This window comes from Malus domestica, chromosome 13 (assembly GCF_042453785.1).
Source record: "Malus domestica chromosome 13, GDT2T_hap1".
In the NCBI taxonomy this organism is placed as follows: domain Eukaryota; kingdom Viridiplantae; phylum Streptophyta; class Magnoliopsida; order Rosales; family Rosaceae; genus Malus; species Malus domestica.
The window spans coordinates 2,855,838-2,876,893 of NC_091673.1; the positions used below are offsets into that span (position 1 = coordinate 2,855,838).

Genomic DNA, 21,056 nt, shown 5'->3' on the forward strand with positions numbered 1-21,056 from the left:
CACTCGAAATCCTATCCAAAAAATGATTGAGATTATATAAAGATAAGAAATCCAGAGATTTATTTATTTGGCGACAAGTGGCACTCAAATATGTCTGAAAACCTTATTTTAATATGGTAGTTTAATTTAAGGAACCATATTAATTCAATTAAAATAATCAATTATGTTTGACCTATGGTCCATTGGCCCCTCGGTTGGAGATAGTTTTTTGTCAAAGGGCAATGTTTGGCCTATGGCCTTTTGGTCCCCTCAGTTAGAGATAATATATAATATGGTATTGCACTGTTCATTAAAATAATTTCTTGCAAGGTTAGGCCATCTCCAACCGAGGGCTGGCCATATGGCTCGTTTTAGCCCTCTGGCCCTCCAAGATTTTCCAAGATATTAATATTTTAATGAACAGTACATGACCATATTTGCCTTCGTTTCCAACCGAGGGTCAGAATGCTCGTTATAGCCCTGTCACAAAAAACCGTCTCCAACTGAGGGCCAAAGAGCCATAGGGCCAAATATAATTTATTATTTAAAAACTACAATTTAAATATAAGTTTGTAAAATAGAAGTTATATGAAAAAAAAATATGAACCAAATTTTGTAAAATATAAGTTTGAAAATTATCGAAAAAATTGAAGGATAGATTTTTGAAAAAGGAAAGAAAATATGAGAATTGAAATGGTGTATGAATGGTGAAAATTTTGTGAGGAATGGTTAATGAATGATTTAGGTATTTATAGGAAAAAAATAGAATTTTTTTTTTTAAAAAAAAAAGGCCCAATAAACCTAAATATTGTTGTGGTCTATTTTTATCTAACAAAATAGAGAGGGTCGGCGGCAGTGGGAGAGAGAAGAGAGATGTGTGTTTGTAGAATTGTAGGGGAATGTGTGTGTTGTTATCTCTCCTACATTGTGCCTTTATTTATAGTAGTAAAGGAAGAGAAGATATTCCTTCTCCTCCAAGTAATACAAGTTGTAATAGGAAAGGATAACTAGAATCAAATCTAATCTAGGATTTACACAATCATACTTATTCTAGGAATGTTTACAACACTCCCCCTTGAATGTGCAAATACTTAAGGTAGATTTAGCATCATGCAGAAATTGAGAAAGTCAACTCGTCGGCACTGATTCCAAGGAACAACGCTTATTCTCAATAAGGTAGGAACTTGCATAAGTAGTAAGTCTCACTAAAAAAAACCCTAAGGCTATGGCAAAAACCCAAGTAGGGACAAAATCCATAGTCTAAGGAAAAATGTGTGAGAAATACAAAGTCAAAAGAAACGTCTACAGGACGTCATCAGGGATATGACCAGCCCAAGGTGGGTGCCTCGTTAAAACCTAGTTAGGTAGCAAAAACCCAGTGGGAAAAATGCTCCTAATAGTAGGAAAAAAGAGTACATTAAGATCAAGCAAGTATCCAGAAGATACTCCCCATGAGTTTGACATAATTCCAAAGAGAAATAGCAAAGTTACAACTCAGAAAGTTTACGCATACCAATTCCATGAACAAGCTTCTGAAACGTCGCCTTCGGTAGTGATTTGGTGAAGAGGTCGGCCAGATTGTCTTGTGATCGGATTTGCGTGACTTCAATCTTCTGATGCTCTTGTTGTTGATGTGTAAAGAAGAACTTCGGCGCAATATGTTTGGTGTTGTCTCATTTGATGTAACCATTCTTGAGCTGTTCGATGCAAGTTGCGTTGTCTTCAAAAATTGTCGTCGGGGCATTAACAGCGGGATGAAGATCACATGAGCTTCGAATATGGCCCATTACTGCTCTCAACCAAAAACATTCCCAAGTTGCTTCATGTAAGGCGAGAATTTCAGCATGGTTAGACGAAGTGGCAACTAAGGTCTGTTTAGTTGACCTCCAAGATATTGCGGTGCCTCCAACGGTAAAGACATAACCCGTTTGAGAACGCGCCTTGTGCAGATCAGATAAGTATCCAGCGTCGGCATAACTAACAAGGCGAGAATCAACCCGATGAGCATAGGGTGCGGCATCACTCGAGGATTCATAGGGATAGAATAAGCCCAAATCCGTAGTACCCTTAAGGTAACGGAAGATGTCTTTCACGCCAGTCCAATGTCTGCGTGTTGGTGCATTGTTGTATCTTGCCAAAAGATTAACAGCGAAGGAGATGTCGGGTCTAATGCATTGAGCTAAGTACAATAAAGCGCCTATCGCACTTAGATAAGGAACTTCAGGCTCCAAAATCTCTTCATCATCCTCCTTCGGATGGAAGGGATCTCGCTTTGCATCTAGCGTACGAACGACCATAGGAGTACTCGAATACTTCGCTTTATCCTCATTAAAACGGCGCAACACCTTCTGGGTGTAGTTCGATTAATGTACTAAGATTCCATCCGAACAATGCTCTATCTCGAGACCGAGACAGTATCGAGTCTTTCCTAGATCTTTCATCTCAAATTCCGACTTCAGGTGCGAAACAGTTCTCGCGAGCTCTTCAGGAGTTCCGATGAGATTCATGTCATCGACATATATTGCAACAATCGCAAATCCGGAATGTGACTTCTTAATGAACACACAAGGGCATAGTTCGTTGTTCACATATCCCTGACTAGTCAAATACTCACTCAGACGGTTATACCACATTCTTCCGGATTGTTTCAAACCGTATAGTGAACGCCTCAGCCGAATTGAGAACGTGTTCCGGGGTTTGGAAATATTTGAACCAGTCAATGTAAGTCCTTCGGGAACTTTCATATAAATTTTCGTAGCAAGATCCCTATAGAGATACGCGGTTACTACGTCCATCAGCTGCATATCCAGTTTTTCGGAAACTACCAAACTGATAAGGTATCGAAAAGTAATCACATCCATAACGGGTGAGTAAGTTTCGTCATAGTCAATCCCGGGGCGTTGTGAGAAACCTTGTGCTACAAGACGAGCTTTGTAACGCACAATTTCGTTCTTCTCATTACGCTTCCGAACGAAAACCCACTTGTAGCCAACGGGCTTCACATGTGGAGGAGTAGGAACTACAGGTCCAAACACCTTACGTTTTGCAAGTGAATCAAGTTCGACTTGGATTGCTTGTTTCCAGTTTGACCAATCAGCTCTACGTCGACATTCATCAACGGAACGCGGTTCAATGTCATTGCTCAACATGATCTCAATAGCTACTGTAAATGCTAATGCATCATCGACAATCATCTCATTTCTACGCCACACATCATCTAACTAGCATAATAGACCGAAATCTCACGATTATCGGGAGGAGGATTCGTCTCTTCAAGGACGCTTCCATAATCTAGAATTTCCTCATGAGTTGGGTAAAATGAGTAAGCGATAGTCAGATTCACGGTAGGCTCTTCAGGACCTTGTGCCGTGGTTTTTCTCTTCCGGGGGTGTGAATCCTTTGAACCAAGGGGTCTACCACGCTTTTGTGTAGGGGCAGATGATTGGCTAGCCGCTAATGTACGTGGATCACCAGAATTGGCGTCCCGGGCTTTCAGAAGGGTAGTCTGTCGTACATTTGGTACATCTATCTTTGCAGGCGTATTCGCAGCTGGAATATGTGATCTTGTCACGCGCGCTAGATCGATGAAAGCATCTGGCATGCTCTGAGCTATGCTCTGGAGATCTAATATGCGCTGCACTTCAGCTTCAGACTGAGCGGTGCGGGGATCTAAATGAGACAAAGTGGGAGTCGTCCACGATAATTCGCGTCGTTCATTCGGAACGTTGACGTTCTTATCTCCCCTTAACGGCGGGAAGATTATCTCATAGAAGTGACAATCCGCGAAACGAGTGGTAAACAGATCGCATGTCAAAGGTTCTAAGTAACGAATAATCGAAGGAGAATCATATCCGACATAGATTCCCATCCTTCGCTGAGGCCCCATTTTTGTACGTAAGGGCGGCGAAATTGGCACATAGACCGCACAACAAAAAACGCGCAGATGCGATATGTATGGTTCGCATCCGGTGACCAACTGAAGGGCACTAAATGGTTGTGTCGCAACAGGCCTCAGGCGGACCAACTTTGCTGCGTGCAATATTGCATGGCCCCAAGCAGCGATCGGGAGCTTGGTACGTATGACCAATGATCGAGCAATCATTTGTAAACGCTTAATGAAAGCCTCTGCCAGGCCATTCTGGGTGTGAACATGGGGTACATGATGTTCAACTTCAACCCCAACCGACATGCAATAGTCATCAAAAGTTTTAGATGTGAATTCTCCAGCATTATCCAATCGAATAGATTTGATCGGATAATCAGGGTGGTGAGCCCTGAGCTTGATAACCTGAGCCAACAGTTTGGAGAATGCAGCGTTCCTTGTGGACAAGAAGCACACGTGTGACCAACGTGTAGAAGCGTCAACCAAAACCATAAAATATCTAAATAGTCCACAGGGAGGTTGAATCGGTCCACAAATGTCCCCCTGAATCCGTTGTAGAAAAATGGGAGGATTCGAACGAATCTTGTCATAAGAAGGCTTAGTAATAAACTTTCCCATAAAACATGTTTGACATAAGATTTCATGGATCGAACCTAAGCTTCGGGTTAGTGGATGCCCGTGTGAAGTTTTGAGGATACGGCGCATCGCTATTCGTCCAGGATGTCCCAAACGATCATGCCAAAGTGTAATTTCGTGCGCGGTCCCTGTGGTAGGGCCGGCCACATAGTGGCATTCGATGGGGCGTATGGTCGTAGTATACAGACCACTCGGATTACGCTCCATCTTCTCTAGAATACACTTCTGGCCATATTCGTAGGAAGTTACACACAAAAATTCAACTCCATTTTCTACGTGGGTTTCAGCGTGGTAATTGTTATCTCTAATGTCCTTGAAACTTAGTAACGTTCTTCCGGAACGTGGAGAATAGAGTGCCTCAGCAATGGTCAAGATTGTACCATTGGACAACATTATACGTGCCTTACCGTATCCTTCTATCAGGTTGGATGGGCCTGAGAGGGTTGTCAGAGGTGCATTCTTAGGTACGAAGTTAGTGAAATAGATGCGTTCACGCAAAACAGTATGCGTGGTTGCACTATCTGCCAGACAACTAACTTTCCCACTAGTCATACCTAGAATGAAAAATTAATTTGAATTGGTCACATGCATAAAAGTTTATAAAAACAAGTATCAATTCAAAATAATTTCATTTATTCAAGGATTAAAACTGAATATCCAAAATAAATCGCCAACTAACAATCCAAAACATGAAGGAAAATTGTTCAAAATCAACCAAAAAACAAGGTGGGGTGCGGCAACTATGTGGAATTCGGCCCCAATTGTCTTATTTCAACTAAAAAAAAGTCTATGTCTAAGATTCTAATCTTCCATAGGAGTGGTATCCTCCTGAAAGTCAGAAACCTCCATTTTTGTAGTCTCCGGTTCGTCCACTTGCATGAAGTTTGATTCAAACTTCTTACGACGAGAATGATATTCATCTACAACCTTTTTGGGAGCACGGCAAATACGGGACCAATGGTCCTTTGAACCACAACGATAGCACATATCGTCATTCATTGTGGCAAGTGCTTTGCCCTTATTCTTGAAGTTCGGGGCCTTAGGAGCGAGGTTTGGGCGCTTCTGGGCTTTGTTTCCTCCCTTGGATGAGCCTTGACTCTGTTGACCTTGGTGGGATGGCTTCTGGCTGCCCTTACCACGCCTCTTTTGGCGTTTTGGGTGCTGATTAGTGCTATAATGTGCTTTAGGCACAGCAGTAGCTCCAGTAGGTCGAGCTTAATGATTCTTCATCAACAGCTGGTTCTGCTTTTCAGCAAGAAGTAAAACAGAGATCAAATCCGAGAACTTAGTGAACTTCTGAGCTCTATATTGTTGCTGCAGGACAATATTAGAAGCAGAGAAGGTCGAGTAGGTCTTCTCCAGGAGATCCTCTTCAGTCAAAGTTTCATTGCAAAACTTGAGAAGTGATCGGATTTGACAAACTTCAGAATTATATTCATTCACAGACTTAAAGTCTTGGAAGCGCAAGTGCTGCCAATCGTGTCTTGCTTCAGGCAAGAATATGTCATTTTGGTGATCGAAACGATTAGCCAAAGTGACCCATAATGCACGTGGATCCTCCTCGGCAAGGTACTCAGTTTGCAGAGCGTCATGAATATGTCTTCGGATGAAGATCATAGCAGTGGCTTTTTCAGCTTCGCCAACAGGTTCAGTTGTTGCTTCTTCAATAGCAGGACGCAAGTTCTTGGCAGTGAGGTGGAGCTTCACATCTTGAACCCACTTGAGGTAGTTCCTTCCATAGACCTCCAAAGCGGTGAAGTCGAGTTTGTTCAAATTCGACATGTTCGTATCACAAATAGATGGACAAGATGTGGTTAGTGTAATGGAGAAAAATCAATCCATTCACATAGGAGTAGAACACACAGGTTCTAATAGACATGTATTGGTTTAATTTTGCATGAAAAACTTCGGGTTTTCATGGGTGATATGTTTAAGAGAAAACTTCAGGTTTTCAAACAAGGTATGTTTATAAGAAACTTCATATGCAAACAAATATGTGCAAAAATATTGCATGAAAAACTTTATATTCCTGCAGGCAAACACAAATATATATGCAAACAAATATGCAACAAATATATGCAAAAATATTGTATAATGATAATTGAATTAATTTATTTGGTCTTCGGGGCCAAATTAAAGTGTGGGTGAAAATATAAAAACCCATATTATTTAAAAATATTAAATAATAAAATCTCGGGGCCTAAAAATATAGGCAAAGCCCACAAGTGGCACATGGAGCTCACGGGGATACATGGGCAAGGGGAATGGCTGATGTGTGCAGCCCCAAATTTTTTTATTTTTTTTTTTCCCGCACGGACTGGGCCGTGACATCTCAGAGCAGCAGCAAGCCCGGGACAGGAGCTCACTAGGGCTCGGGTTTTTGGGATCAAACACCCCAACGAGTGTTGGGTGTGTGTCGCCGGAGAAGAACACCGGACCTGGCGCTTCTGGCGTCGGTCGGGGTGTTGTTTAAGACTCGATTTGAGTCATGGTGACCATGGGGGTGAACGGAGATTTGAAACAATCTCGATATTCATTGTAAAACCCTAGAAATTTGATTGTAATTTCAAAAAAAAATCGAATTTTCAGACAAAAATTCGTCGGGGACGACTGCAGGTCGTCGGGGGTAACTGGGCATGGCTGCAGGCCATGTTGGTTGACGATTTCATAGGTGGCGACGCCTTCTGGGCGTCGGGTCTGGGTGTTGGGTCTGGAGCCGTGGCTCCAGGATTGGTTCTCGGCTCAGGAAAGCATGGGGGATGAGTTGGGCCATCGCAGGCTGCGGGCCTGGTGGCTTGTGGCTTGCATGGTGCAAGTGCACGGGTTCGAACAGAACCCTAATTCCCCAATCGCAAATTTTTTTTTTTTAATTCAATTATATTATATGCATGTATAATTCTAATGAATCACATATTTACGTTGATGCATATGCAAATAATAGTTTCAATGCATGTACATATGTAAGATTCAATTCATGGCAAATATCAAATTCACATAATTGTAGCAATTTTGGTTATGAAGCATACACAATTTATGTAGAATCTAAAATACGTTAAACGTAAAGTTGGGTCATGCATCATGGTGAATGTTCATGCTATCAAGGCTTGCAAAATATCGAGTTAAAAGCCGTTGTTTGGAAAGAACCTGATTGCGTGATGATATGGATGAACTGGTTTGATGCAGAAAAAATCTCCAATGTCAGATTCCTAAGCGCAGCGGTAGGAGCGTGCTGATTACGTGTTGTGGTCTATTTTTATCTAACAAAATAGAGAGGGCCGGCGGCAGTGGGAAAGAGAAGAGAGGTGTGTGTTTGTAGAATTGTAGGGGAATGTGTGTGTTGTTATCCCTCCTACATTGTGCCTTTATTTATAGTAGTAAAGGGAGAGAAGATATTCCTTCTTCTTCAAGTAATACAAGTTGTAATAGGAATGGATAACTAGAATCAAATCTAAAATAGGATTTACACAATCATACTTATTCTAGGAATGTTTACAACAAATATATATATATATATATATATATATATATTTGAATCCAACGGTAACCGGCGCCAGCCGTTGGATTCAAATTTGTTCATACTATTCGTGTTGGTTATAACCGACACTATTTGCAATTCAAATTACTATTAGTGTCGGTTATAACCGACACAAATAGTAATTAATAATATTCTGCTAGCCGTTACACTTATTCTTGTCGGTTATAACCGACAGGAATAACAAAACATTAAAAAAAAATATAGCTAGCCCTCCAGCCCTCTCCGATCCCGTGGGGCCTTCCCAGATTCCAGAACCCTGGTCTAGTCCTCAATTGGAGATGGTTTTAGGACTATTTTTGGCCCTCTGGACCTCTAGCCCCTTTCAATTGAAGATGGCCTTATAGGGCTAAAACGAACCTTTTGACCCTGCTTCGGTTGGAAATTACTTAATTTCTTTTATGTCAACGTCCAAGCCCAGCTGCCCAAACCATTTTCTGAGATATTTTTTTTGTACATGAGTGGTTGAACATGAACTGTAAAGTTGGGTCACAACCGCAGATTCCCCAAGTGTTGTTTGCTGTCAAAGACAAGTCTAGTAGGAAGGTAACCGTTATATCTGCAACTTACCCAGATCAGTGTATGTTAAGCTTCACAGTTTTTTTCGGTTGGCAACGAAGCATAAGTCCGAAAGAAAACAAAAAAAATACATGAGAATATCACGTTTGGTCACAAAAATCCAGTTATATCTGCAACTAGCAAACGATAACGAAAAAAACCAACAAAAATAAAATAAAAAGCACCTTGGGGATCCTAAATAAAAGTTAACTAAAAAATGAAAATAACATGGACAGACAACTGAACATGGTCAAAGCATAAAACCCATGATTTCCTTACTAACATTGGTTGGGGGAGAACCCGACCACGGAATTCACTAGATCGAAACCGACACGTGTCCCTTGCTGTTGGACATTCCCAATGATTGACAGCGAAGAGGGCGTGGGCGCGAACGCAAAGCAAAACGTCCCGTCCGAGTCAACCGGTATCAGGAAATTTTTGGCCGGTAACGGTAACACTTTCCCATCGGCGAAGTGAAACGACACCGTTGGAACCTCCACGCTCTTCCTCGATGACAAGTCGTAACACGCGTCGAATAACGCTGCCCCTTTCGTAACTGGCAAGTCCTTAGTGCCTTTCATGAACGCGTCGCGAAGCACGTTGTATGTGTCCGTCTGCAGTCGAGTCACCGCTGTGCCGGAGTCGATGATGATTCCGCCGTTTCCGCTCCCGTCTATCTGGAAAGCGGACTCGGGAATCGGGAGCAATGTGCCACCGACGCTGAGTCCGGTCACACCGAGATAGTAAAACGTGTCGAGCTGAGAGTTGCGGCGTAACGGAGCCGTAACGGCGTTGGGACGGAGCGGCGAGTTGAAATCGAGAGTCGATGCAGAGTCGGAGTCGCGGTCCACGAGGCAGTAGGAAAATGACGTGGCATTGAGCTGGGATGGAAACGAGAGTGAGCCGCCACCGAGTCCGAGAAGCCCAGCCGCTCCGATGAACAAGCCCTCGTTGGTGTGGCCACAGCCGATGGCAATCTCCTCCGCCGAAGCCCCGCCTATGCTGATTGTCTCCGTCACAAAGTCGCCGACAGTGTACGAGCCGTCGCCGTACGCCACCTCGTAGAGACACGTGCCGTTCCGACACTCAAACACATCGAGGGATTTGCATTGTTGGGATTCGCACGAGAGCGGCGAGAAGGAAGTCGAGGAAGCCGGCTCGAATATAGGGTCGGCTTGCTGGTAGCAATCGGCGCAGGGTGCGCACTGCACCCAGCTGATGTCGCTCCCGGTGTCAAGCACCACGTAGGCCTGACTCGGCGGTTTTCCGATCCCGACTCGGGAGAAGTACTCGCCGCTACCCTGACTCGTCCCGGAAATAATGGGGCCCTCAAAACCATCCGCATCGAGCTGTAACCCGCTGCCGGTTTCCACGGGTTTAAGGTCCGACGTGGCAACACCTCTAACGGCCAGATCCAACCGATTGGTGAGAGATCTGACTCGGGCCGAGTCGCGCTCGAGTCGAGCCAAAGTGAGGGACTTGTAGTCGCTGTGAGAAGGCGCGTGGAGTGAAATTCGGGAGTGTAACGGTATAGAAAGCGAGCTATGGTCTTGCTGGTACAATGCCTGTGCCGTTCTACTTGTATCCTCCGCCGACAGAGCTCTTAGTGTCGTCTGAATCGAAGCGGCGACGTCGAGCACCGTCGTTTTGGAGGTCGACGGCGAGCTCCGGGAGTGGGCAACTTGGGAATGACAGTGAAAGAGGAAAGCAAAGAGAATGCAGGAGAGGAAACCCATTCCGGCCATTGAGGTGTGTTCTGGGGAGAGAGTGGGAATCCAATGCTGTTATATAAGAGGGAGAAAAGTGGGGATAAATTACTACGGGAATTCACGTAAAGGACATTGGAAGAAAACAAAGGCAGATTTGTGGGGTGGAGAGCGGAGGAGGAGGAGAGTTTGTGGATTGAATTTCACTATCAGGCTTTGTAATATTAATTGCAAAGGAGTTTTTGTTTAGGGTTTCACTATCTTTGCATGTATGCTATTAGAATTGTAGTATATGTATTGGCACGAATTGTATGTAAATTTGGCATCATTTCTAATTTAACGTTTAGACCGATTTCATCACTCGAACATTAAACGGTGCAGTTTAATTAGATTTAAGCTAAAACAAGTGAATAATTACAATATTATGTTTGTGAACATAGACTACATTTTATGTTACAGATGAAAAATGATTTACACATACTCATTTAGACTTAATAATAGTAAACTTAAGAAAAAAATGGTTCCATAAGGAGTTCAGTTTGGTTTGGGTTCCATTATCTTTGCATGTGTGTATTTTTCTTTGGGATTTGTGATTTGCTAAAAAGATAGAGAGGAGCTTAAGGTTAAAAATCTTAATTAAATTGCACTCAAAGGATTAGGTGGTGTTTATATTGGGACTATGGGGATATGCGTCATTGTGGTTATATATAATGCTTTCTACATCTAACTACTCTTTTTTGACCAATTTAGAGACGAATAACTGATCATCTTTGTGAGGATCCTAAGGATTTTTAACTTGTGTCTGTTTATCGTACATCGTGCATCTAGTTTTCATCCGATACTATTTATATTTAATTAAATAAAAATATTTAAAATAATTTATAATCACACGATATACGATGAAATAATATGATTTGAGGATCCCTATGATCCTCACAAAGAGGATCCAAAGATGATCTTCATTCTTTAGAGACTAAACTAATTGAGCAATGCTATGAAGATTAAATTTTTTTTAACTAAATTTGTAAACTAAATGATGTAGTTGTAGATAATTGGATTATTAATTATGATCGGTTAACGTGCTTGTTTTTTATTAGTGACACACTCTTTTGATTTGGAATTTGGTTTAAAAAATTTAATCTCCCTAGCATTACTCATGAGGCAGATGTCTACCCTTCTGTTTTGGTACCCTTCACATCCTTTCCTATTTGTACGATCACTGTTAAATCATGTCAACATTTTATATTCTTATTATTTTTTTGTCTGATATGACTTAATCGTAATTACATAAAATAAAAAGGGATGAAAAATGCATCGAAACAGGAAGGCAGACAATCTGCCTCCCATTACTCAAACTAATTTAAGGAGTGGTTTGTGGAGGGTTGGTGCCCAAAAGCAAATTCAACCTGCAGGGGAATAGTGCAGGTCAAAATCCAAAAGTAAAAGCTTGAACTCATGTACTTGCCATGATTACCATTAATGATGCGGGACCCATAATCTAATTATGTAACAAACTAAGTATCATAGTCTCATGCACCGCGTGACCGTAATTATCATTTGATGTGGGACTTATGGCCTTTGGTCAATGAAACTTTAGTGCAATGAGCATATGAGATGGATTTCTTTGTGTCAGTGAGTCCATGACATACAAGTTGATAACTTATCTTATACAGATTATGGTGAGATGAGAAAATCAAATCTAGATTTCAAGTGTCAAAGTAAGGACACTAGAAGTCCCACTGTTCTTTGTTATTTAATCGACGTTTTAGTTTTTTTAGCGTCATGTATATTTTTATATGCCCGAGCCTAAGTGGCGTAGAGAAAAACTTATGTGACATGTATAACCATTTTCTCTTTCATTTTTGTCAATTAAGTTTTTATATAAGACACTAATTTGTTCAACCAGACTAAAGTTATAAGGGCACCCAACAACTTTTATTAGATAAAATCAAACACGGAGCATCGTTTCAACAATAGCTTCTCCCCTTTGTGTAAGCTGTTTTAATATAAAATGAGGTGTGATAACAAACTAGGTTTTATTAGTGCTATAAAAAGCAGTTTAGGCGTCGCCTAGTTGGTATTCGGGCGGCGAGTAGGATTTGGAACAAGAAATGTTTGAGAAGTGAGTTAGAGGTTGGTAACAAGAAATATTTAATTGTTCAACCAGTCGAAAGGTCCTTTCTCATGGAAAGGGATCCTCTTCTGATCCATTCCACCAAATCCACCATAATTCGGGCTCTTGAAATTTGATCTAACGGCTAAAATTATTATAACTTTTAACGGGACCCTTTGTTTGTAGCTGTTGAATCAAATTTCAAGGGCTCGTATTGATTGATTGGGTAGATTTGATGGAAGGGATCCGGAAATGATCAATTTCTGAAGCATCTTTGTTTCAAAATAAAATTCTTACCAAATAATACTGAATGACCCTTCATTTTGGTTGTTTGGACACCCTTGTATTGTACTCAGCTAAGAATTTGGGCCGGCCCATTGTTTTCATCCTTGTGGGCTTGAAATACATTATTTTGAAATGACCAAATTGACGTACGTGGTCCACAAGCCCATGAATTAATTAATGACGTATTTCTTGAAGCATTATGACGTTTACAATGATATTCTTTATAAATAATAGATGTATGATCGATTCTCAACTGATTAAAAAGGTGGCGGACGAAATAATAGACATTCTCGTCTTTGATGCGTCATGGAATTATATTATTGCTATAAATTAAATCTTACCCATCAATAAGTCAAATAATAAGTAAATATAATCAACATATGTAATGATAACATTAGCGTAAAACTCAAAGTTGTTGATTAAGGGGATGTATTCAATTGGGAATTTGAGAGATTTTAATGGATTTTTCCGGAGTTTAACTAATTTGTAGAGATTCTATGTAAAATTTTGATTCAATTCCTTTGAAATCTCATGGAAATATGTGAGATTTGTTGATGTTTAAAATACACTACAAAATCTCTCCAATTCCCTTTAATTCCTCTTTTCCAAATTCTCTAAATTCTAATTCTAATTGAATACACTCGGACTTATAAGGATTTTAATAAACTATCTTAAAATCCTGATTGAATACATATTAAATTTCAGATAATCACTTAAAATTCTGATTGAATACCCCTAGATTTATTAAAAGAATTAAAATCCCTCAAAATCTCAATTGAATACACTTTGGTTACAAGGTTTATTAAGTAATCCCCATCTAATTGTACTTATCTTCATGGATTATTAAGTAATCCCCATCTAATTGACTAGATAGTTATAATATAAGAATATGATTCCTTACGTTATTAGTAGGACCTTATCCTCTTTCAGTCTTTTTCTAAACATAAAAGAGTATAATTTAACTTTTTAGCAATTCTAATTTGTAGATCCGTGGAGGATATTTTTTAGTAAAAAAATCCTATTCATAGTGTTTAAATATTGATTTAAATGGAATATGCCAGCATACAATGTTGATTCTGTATCAACTTGAATGGAGCACTGCTCAAGCAAATTTACCTAAATTTAAGTCTATAAACACTTAAACTATCATATGGTGGCCCAGAGGTTGGAGACGAATTTCAAGTTCATATTCTGCATTGCATGTCCAAAGTTCGATTTCTGGTATTGATAAATCACACGATAGTAGCCAAAGGAGACTGAATGCCTCTATGAGTATTTCCAGACCAAAAGTTGAGTCATTCAAAATATAAAGAAAAGGAGGGAAAATGATCATCGCCGGATCCTTTTCTTAGGGATTATAAAGGTCTCGCGATCGTAACCGTTCATCGTACATAGTGCGGTCAATTTTTGTTAAGTATTATTTATATTCTAACTACACGGTGTACGATAAACGATCACGATGGTGAGATTCTTAAGATCGGATTCTTTTTCCAAAAAGAGAACCCAAATTGAGAGAGTGAATACAATGCGCGTAAGTCAACGTTTGGACTGTTTATTAGAGCTGCTGGAGCATCCAATCCTCTCCCAAAGGACTTTTTAAAACCCTTTTTTTGCCTACTTTTTGTTAGGCATCGGTTCTTTGTTAGCAGCCTGCTTTAACATATTAAACCGCACGCTCCAGACATCCCATCCCACACGCTTTTGCTTCTGTTGTGCTGTTGTATCTCGGTTCGGAAACTCCAACGAACCAGCCGAGTCAGGCATAAATCGCCCCGCCAACCTCCCCCCCCCTCACTCACCGACGGCAGAGCGAGTCAGAGCGAATCCCAAACTCTGACTCACTTCTCTGCGCCAGCAAGAGCATTCAATCCTTGTTCTACGCTACTCATCGAAAAATGAGTACAGTCGTGCAGGTAATTCAATCTGTGTAATTCATCAAACCGCGTTCGTTTTTGTTTTGATCTGGATTTGTTTTAGCTTGATTATGATGATGCTTTCGTTGATTAGGGTTTCACCAAGTCACTTGCCATGACTGTGCTCTCGGAGATCGGCGACAAGACCTTCTTCGCCGCCGCGGTTAGTTTACACGATTGCAATTTTGTTTCTTTTTACCTTTTGGTTGTTTTTGAATTGTGGAAATTGGAATTACAACCTAATTACACGCGATGAAGAAAAGAGACGATTCGAAAAGAATTTCGGCATGTTAAAGTTTATGGATTCAATACTATTAAGAACATCGAGTTTCTGCTGAATTTTTTAGTATATGTATGATTTTTCAGAGGACGTACTAAAATTTAAATGCTTTCGGTAGCAACTTATCGAGCATCATATGGTGTATATGTATGTTTTCGTATATGCATATATAAATATACTTGTGCCCGAGTTCCCTATGCGAAGTCCCTTGGGTACGAAGCGAAACCCATGAGGGCCAGAACCACATCCGAAATCCATATTCTTGTATCTGTATACTATTTTTTTGAGTAGTAATCTAACGGTGTGATGTTTTTGCTATAAGATCCTTGCGATGCGCCATCCTAGAAGACTTGTTTTGGCCGGTTGCCTAGGAGCTCTGATTGTAAGCATTTCCCTCCCACTTTCATATAGGTGGTGTACTCCGTTGTATAGATCTTGCATGTTTCTTGTTTGAGGTCTCACATATATCTCAAATTTTTGTTGAGTTTTAGGTGATGACTATTCTTTCTGTTCTTGTCGGCTTGGCTGCTCCAAATCTGGTAAGCACTCTGATTCTGCCACCCTGAAATTGATTTTCGTGGGGCTTGTTTTAAGATCTAAGGGAATTTACTTTCGTGATATAAGGGTTACTGGTTGTCCCACTTAGAGCATCGCTTAACGTTGACCAGTTGACATATTTATATAATGTTAGCTTAATTTGGTGATGTTTTTCTGTTCTAATATGAATACTGAATGCTGATCTTGAATTACAGCTCTCCCGGAAATGGTCCCATCACATAACAACAGTGTTGTTCTTTGGTTTTGGACTATGGTCCTTGTGGGACGCTTTTAAAGAAGATGGGTAATGGGTTTTTTTTTTTTTTTTTTGTAATTTATTTAACCTTTTTCTATTTGTTGGGGAATTTAATTCTGGTTACCCTACAGGGGTGATGATGAGCTTGCAGAAGTTGAAGCAGAATTGGTTTGTTTCTCAATTTTTATTCCTAGCTTGCATTCAATTCAAATCCTTTCTGACTTCACCCTTTTGGTGCCATTAGGATGCTGATCTAAAGGCTAACGCAGGAGGCAGCAAACGTACTAAGGTGCTCCTCACACACACTCTTTCTACCATGTGCAATTTTGAGCTACAGGTTTATGAACGTTTATTACTTTTCAGGATGATGATGACAAGAAGCAGAGACGCTCATTTCTCTTGCAGTTCTTCTCACCGATCTTTTTGAAGGTTTTTATCTTATATGGATTATGAAATTCAAATTTTTGCATGGCTATAACTTAACCGCATCTATCATGCTCATGCCACAGGCCTTTTCCATTACTTTTTTCGGTGAATGGGGCGACAAGAGCCAGGTGAGCATTTGGCCCATTGAATATATAATCTCATTCATTATTGCTTCAACACGATTTTGTTTTGACCTGCTACTCTTTCAGCTAGCGACCATCGGTCTGGCTGCAGATGAGAACCCATTAGGCGTGGTTCTTGGTGGAATCTTGTAAGTTTCCATCCTTTATAACCTGAACGGCTTCTGGATCTTGTAGTCACCTTGCATGCTCATTCTTCTAATTCACTTTTATCCTTTGTAGTTATTCCTTTTATTTTTATTTCTGCCCAATTTACTGATTGTGCTTCCTCTTTTTCTCAGAGGACAGGCATTATGTACGACTGCCGCTGTCCTTGGTGGAAAGAGCTTGGCATCTCAGATATCGGAGAAAATAGTAATATACGCCCTGCCTTTGTGCTTAACATAATATAGTTCTCGTTTTTATATATTGTGCCCGTTGGCTGGAGTCAAATATGTGGCATCAAAGTTGTAAGTTATAATTGCTTTGTTTCAGGTTGGTTTATCGGGTGGAGTTCTTTTCATTGTTTTCGGAATCCAATCCTTCCTTTCGACAGTGGAGGCATGATACCCAGAGTCTGATTAATGATTAGTAAGTATGTTGACTACATTTCGCACCATGTATTATAATTCATAGCAAATGCATGGAATCATCGTCAAAATTTCACAACGAGAAGAATACGATACCTGTTCTAGAATATGTTTTTGATGACGACTCTTCTTCAGGGACTGAAAGATGATTTGTTGACTAAAAAACATACATCTACTCACTGCAAGGAGTAATTTACAAGCATTGATTGTTTATCATAGCGACGAGCATATCAGAAAAAGAACTGAGTCGAAGAATTGCATTGTTTTACAAGTCTGTACCAATATTGCACTCTGGCATGTTTGGAATTGCCGATGAGAACACTTCTGCTATACTCTGTTGTTGCATGCCATTCCAATTAAATCTATGTTTCCGTTGGTCTCGATATATTTATAAGAAAAACTAATGAAAATGGTTTGAAAACTGAGTTTTAACGATAAGGACAAAATAAAAGGTAAAGTGAATAATACCACGATTGATTTTTTAATGTAAAAATGTGGTTTTTCGTTAAAATGAATAGTATCGGAAGTTTTTCGTTAAAGTTTCCTAATATTTATATTATGAATGGAAATACTCCTAGTTTTAATTCATTTCGATGAATTGTAATTGGACAGGAGTACTCAGGATGATGAAATTGATCAAAATTTCAGAAACAAGGACGTACGCAAAAGATTTTGCGTTGGAAGCACTTGAAGGCGCCTTTGGTTGTCTGAAAGTGCTTTTGACCTTCACATAAGCAAATCCCAAACCAACCCTAAGTTGTTTAAATGTAAAGGAGCAAATTAGGGAAGCACCATCCATATAAGGTAACACAGAGTTCAGCAGACCACTGTAACTCAGAAGATAAACAGTGCAATCGCAAAACACTAAAATTAAGCCTTTTTTTTTTTTATTAAGCTACCACCCTCTTGTCTTAATTTGACCACAGGATGACCGCGATTTCATATCAGTCGGGGTATTGGGGTTATGTACACCATCTAATGCTCGGGTATTCGTCACACCAATTGGATTCTCATCACGCACGTCGTTAGCATCCGTCACCTGCAGGTTCAATTGAACTCAGAAGTCCATTGTGTCTCAGTTGCATGCAGTGTTCTTCAGCGTCGGCCTGAGCACATATGATCACTACCGACAAGCCATTGTGGTGTGCTTCTTGCATAATATTCACAGCATTGTCAAGGGTCATCCCCGGGATAACCTTCATCAGTACTTGCACAACATATTCCCGTTTGTTGAAGTTGTCGTTGTGCAGTATTACACGATAAGGAGGAGCTGTCTTCCTTGATTTCCTGAACAATTTTGGGCAGTCTAACGTTAACTCTCATCTAATTTTACAAAGGAGAAACCATGAACTCAAAGGAAAACCGCAAGTACCAAATACAACCGGAACCAGGTGAATGTGAAAGGATCATAAGTTTTAATAGTTTGTCGAAATGATCAAGTTTGATGCAACATGATACGCACAGGTACGACATTGGATAGGAGTGGTGCAAACCCATTTTGTGGCATTATGTTAAACAAAGCACTCGTATGGTGTAGCGATATAACTTTGTGTTTCCATACCTCAAATCAAACTCAGAATCACGGGCAGGAGCTGCTTTCTCTCTAACTGGCCTTTCCAATAGTCCTCCCCCTTTACCAGGTACTGCTGTTGATACAGCCACCGGAATGCTAAGATTGGTGCATGCTCCTTTACAAAGGGGGTGTCTGTCTCCTGCTCAACACGTTTTATAATAAAAACTCACCAATTGGAATCACTCGGGCATATATATGTTAAACAATAAAGAAACACCATAGAAACACACTATTCATACCAACAAATTTTTTTTTTGAGACAAAACATTTAGCAACAGAAAGCGAAAATTCAGAGGATAGCATAATCTAGATTCTAGAACCACCACAACATCTACATGTCTACGAATCTCCGGGTTCTGAAAACCCAAATCTTTAGAATTGGCTCTCTGATTGCCCTGGTGTAGATACTAGAGATGCTGGATCTTTAGGACTGCACAAAAATCCTTGCAACCCTTTTAAGGAAACCAACATGTAGATGGCATTAGCATAAATGCATCCGGAGGCAGTGGCAAGTAATCCAGAAGTTGCTGCTCGCATTACTCGATCTTACATTAGCGAAAATGGAAACTCCACCACTCCCAAAACAGAACGCATGGGAAACCCGCCCAAGTTTAGACACAAGTACACAAAGAACTAACTTGCATTGCACTCCCCAATCTGCCCTACCTACATCTTGCAAGATACTGGACAATTTGATATAAATTTTGTTCTAACCGAAAAAGCTTTCGATTTTCGAAAAACTTTTTTGTTTACAAAACTTTTAATTCATCAAACAATACAAATGTACACTTACACATACAATTCAAGCAATTACATAATCCTTCGGCAGCATCAACAGAACTATTTGGGAACCACGTATACAGCTATATAACAATATGGGGTTTTTCTTGGCACTTCATGTTCTGTGAAAGAAGTACAGCACTCTTCCATTTACACAGGAAAAAGAGACCCATCAGAGAGAATCAATTTTCGAGGCGTATTATACATTAAATTCCATAACTTCAATAAAAAAACAACAAAATCGCTAAAAATTTACAGGAACCAAGCTTTGAATTGAAAAATCCAATAAAATCTACTCCTAATAGTAAAGATGCTGAAGAAATCAAAGATTTTGACGGAAACCCAAAATTTGAAAAGAGGGAAGGAATTGAGAAAAATGGAGTAAACCTGGTTTGGGGTTGAAGACGTGGTTCGGGGAGAGAGGGATTCTCCCACAAATCGCAGTCTCCATTAATCTTTCTTTTGTCTTGCGCTGTGCTGCTGCTGCTGCACTGCGCCGTGCGATCTTATTTATTTACTGGATTTTCTGGTTGTGTTTTTAACCGACACAACAAGAAAATGATCGATGAATTGGTGCAGCGCTGTGCTGTTTCTGGTGGGACTTTGCTGGTTTTTCCAATTCACTGAACGTCGTCGTCTAGACCCTACCAAGTACGAAATTTTTATGAGTGATTACTTAATTATCTTAAATTTATATTCTTTTTGTCAAATTATAAATCCAATTTCTTCACCAAATAAATAAATAAATTTAATTTTAAATCAAAATTTTAAATGTGATGGGTGACCACAAGAAAAATCACAAGCTACTGATTTGGATGTGTCTATTTATTTAATTAGAGACATGACATATAACTGTTTCCACTAAATGAGATGGACAATGCAACTACAATTTAGTCATTAGTGTGAATTGATTTGAAATTTTTGAGACTTGAAGGTGGAATATCCAATCCGCTTTGATTATTTGAATAAAAATATTATTTAAGCCTCGCTAGTAATAATGTAGTTTGAATTCGTTTTTAACAAGAATTGAATATATAGTCTCTCGCTCACTTATGAATTAAAGCCTCGCTAACGAGTGATAATGTACTACATTTTATTGACTTGTTAGATTTCCCTTTTTCAAGAATAATAATACCCTAATATTGACAAAAGGCCTCATATTGGCCTTATCACATCCCAGACTGGCTCTACCGTAGCACGATATTGTCCGCTTTGGGCCCTGGCCACACCCTCACGGTTTTGTTTTTGGAAACTCACACGAGAACTTCCCAGTAGGTCACCCTTGGGAATGCTCTCTCGCCCAAACTCGCTTAACTTCGGAGTTCCAATGGAATCCAAAGCTAGTGAGTCCCTAAAATGCCTCGTGTTATAGATAGGAGAGCATGTACATATAAGACACATCACCCCTCTCTATTGGTCGATGTGAGATTTTACAGGCCTACTTTAGCTAAAAAATAAAAAAGTAAAAGCCCAATTTGACCCACAAAAAAAAAAAAAACCCTCAATACACTTTTGATTTTGTTTTGTCAGAATCCATTGTGATTCTTGACCATTAAATCCAACTTATAATTCATTATTCTTTGCATATATAACGAAACATACTAGAATTTCCGCAATTTTATACTAAATTGTTGCCAGCGTTTGTTTATTTTCTTCTATTTTGGAGTGGCTTTTGTGAAGAACTACTTTTGAATTTCTCTAGAGGACACTGAATTAGGGGTGGGCAAACGGGTACTAGACTCGCTGGGCGGGGCGGGTACATGCAATTCGGGGAAGGTACGGGGTGGGTTCAAGAAATTTACGGGACGGGACGGGTCCAAAAGGCCCAAGAAACAGGGCCCTGACCGGACCCGTTTCTCCCAAGCCCACTTAATTTTCCGGTCCAAAAGT

General features: G+C 40.1%; 3 protein-coding genes across 5 annotated transcripts; 1 reads left to right on the plus strand and 2 right to left on the minus strand.

Moving 5' to 3' along the window:
* Positions 1-8,694: 8,694 nt before the first annotated feature.
* On the minus strand, positions 8,695-10,654 carry LOC103430646 (protein ASPARTIC PROTEASE IN GUARD CELL 1). Its single transcript, XM_008368797.4, has one exon. It carries the CDS (start codon positions 10,331-10,333, stop codon positions 8,867-8,869), a length of 1,467 nt encoding a protein of 488 aa, XP_008367019.2. The 5' UTR covers positions 10,334-10,654; the 3' UTR covers positions 8,695-8,866.
* A 3,560-nt stretch (positions 10,655-14,214) lies between these two features.
* Positions 14,215-17,692, plus strand: LOC103430645 (GDT1-like protein 4). Of its 3 annotated transcripts, none has more exons than XM_008368796.4 (13): positions 14,215-14,605; positions 14,700-14,768; positions 15,208-15,267; positions 15,377-15,424; positions 15,638-15,726; positions 15,810-15,846; positions 15,923-15,967; positions 16,042-16,107; positions 16,188-16,232; positions 16,314-16,375; positions 16,526-16,598; positions 16,719-16,818; positions 16,949-17,198. In XM_008368796.4, the coding sequence occupies exons 1-12, from the start codon at positions 14,588-14,590 to the stop codon at positions 16,788-16,790; spliced, it is 684 nt and encodes a 227-aa protein (XP_008367018.1). In that variant the 5' UTR covers positions 14,215-14,587; the 3' UTR covers positions 16,791-16,818; positions 16,949-17,198. The 3 variants fall into 3 exon arrangements, with proteins under 3 accessions (XP_008367018.1, XP_008367017.1, XP_028947040.1); XM_008368795.4 differs by having other exon boundaries at positions 14,243-14,605; positions 16,719-16,814; XM_029091207.2 differs by lacking the exon at positions 16,949-17,198 and adding an exon at positions 17,426-17,692 and having other exon boundaries at positions 14,291-14,605; positions 16,719-16,814.
* LOC103451667 (ATP-dependent Clp protease adapter protein CLPS1, chloroplastic) lies at positions 17,594-19,829 on the minus strand. The gene is made up of 3 exons (XM_008391080.4): positions 19,554-19,829; positions 18,375-18,525; positions 17,594-18,100 (listed from the first exon to the last, which is right to left on the minus strand). The coding sequence occupies exons 1-3, from the start codon at positions 19,615-19,617 to the stop codon at positions 17,839-17,841; spliced, it is 477 nt and encodes a 158-aa protein (XP_008389302.2). The 5' UTR covers positions 19,618-19,829; the 3' UTR covers positions 17,594-17,838.
* Positions 19,830-21,056: the final 1,227 nt, after the last annotated feature.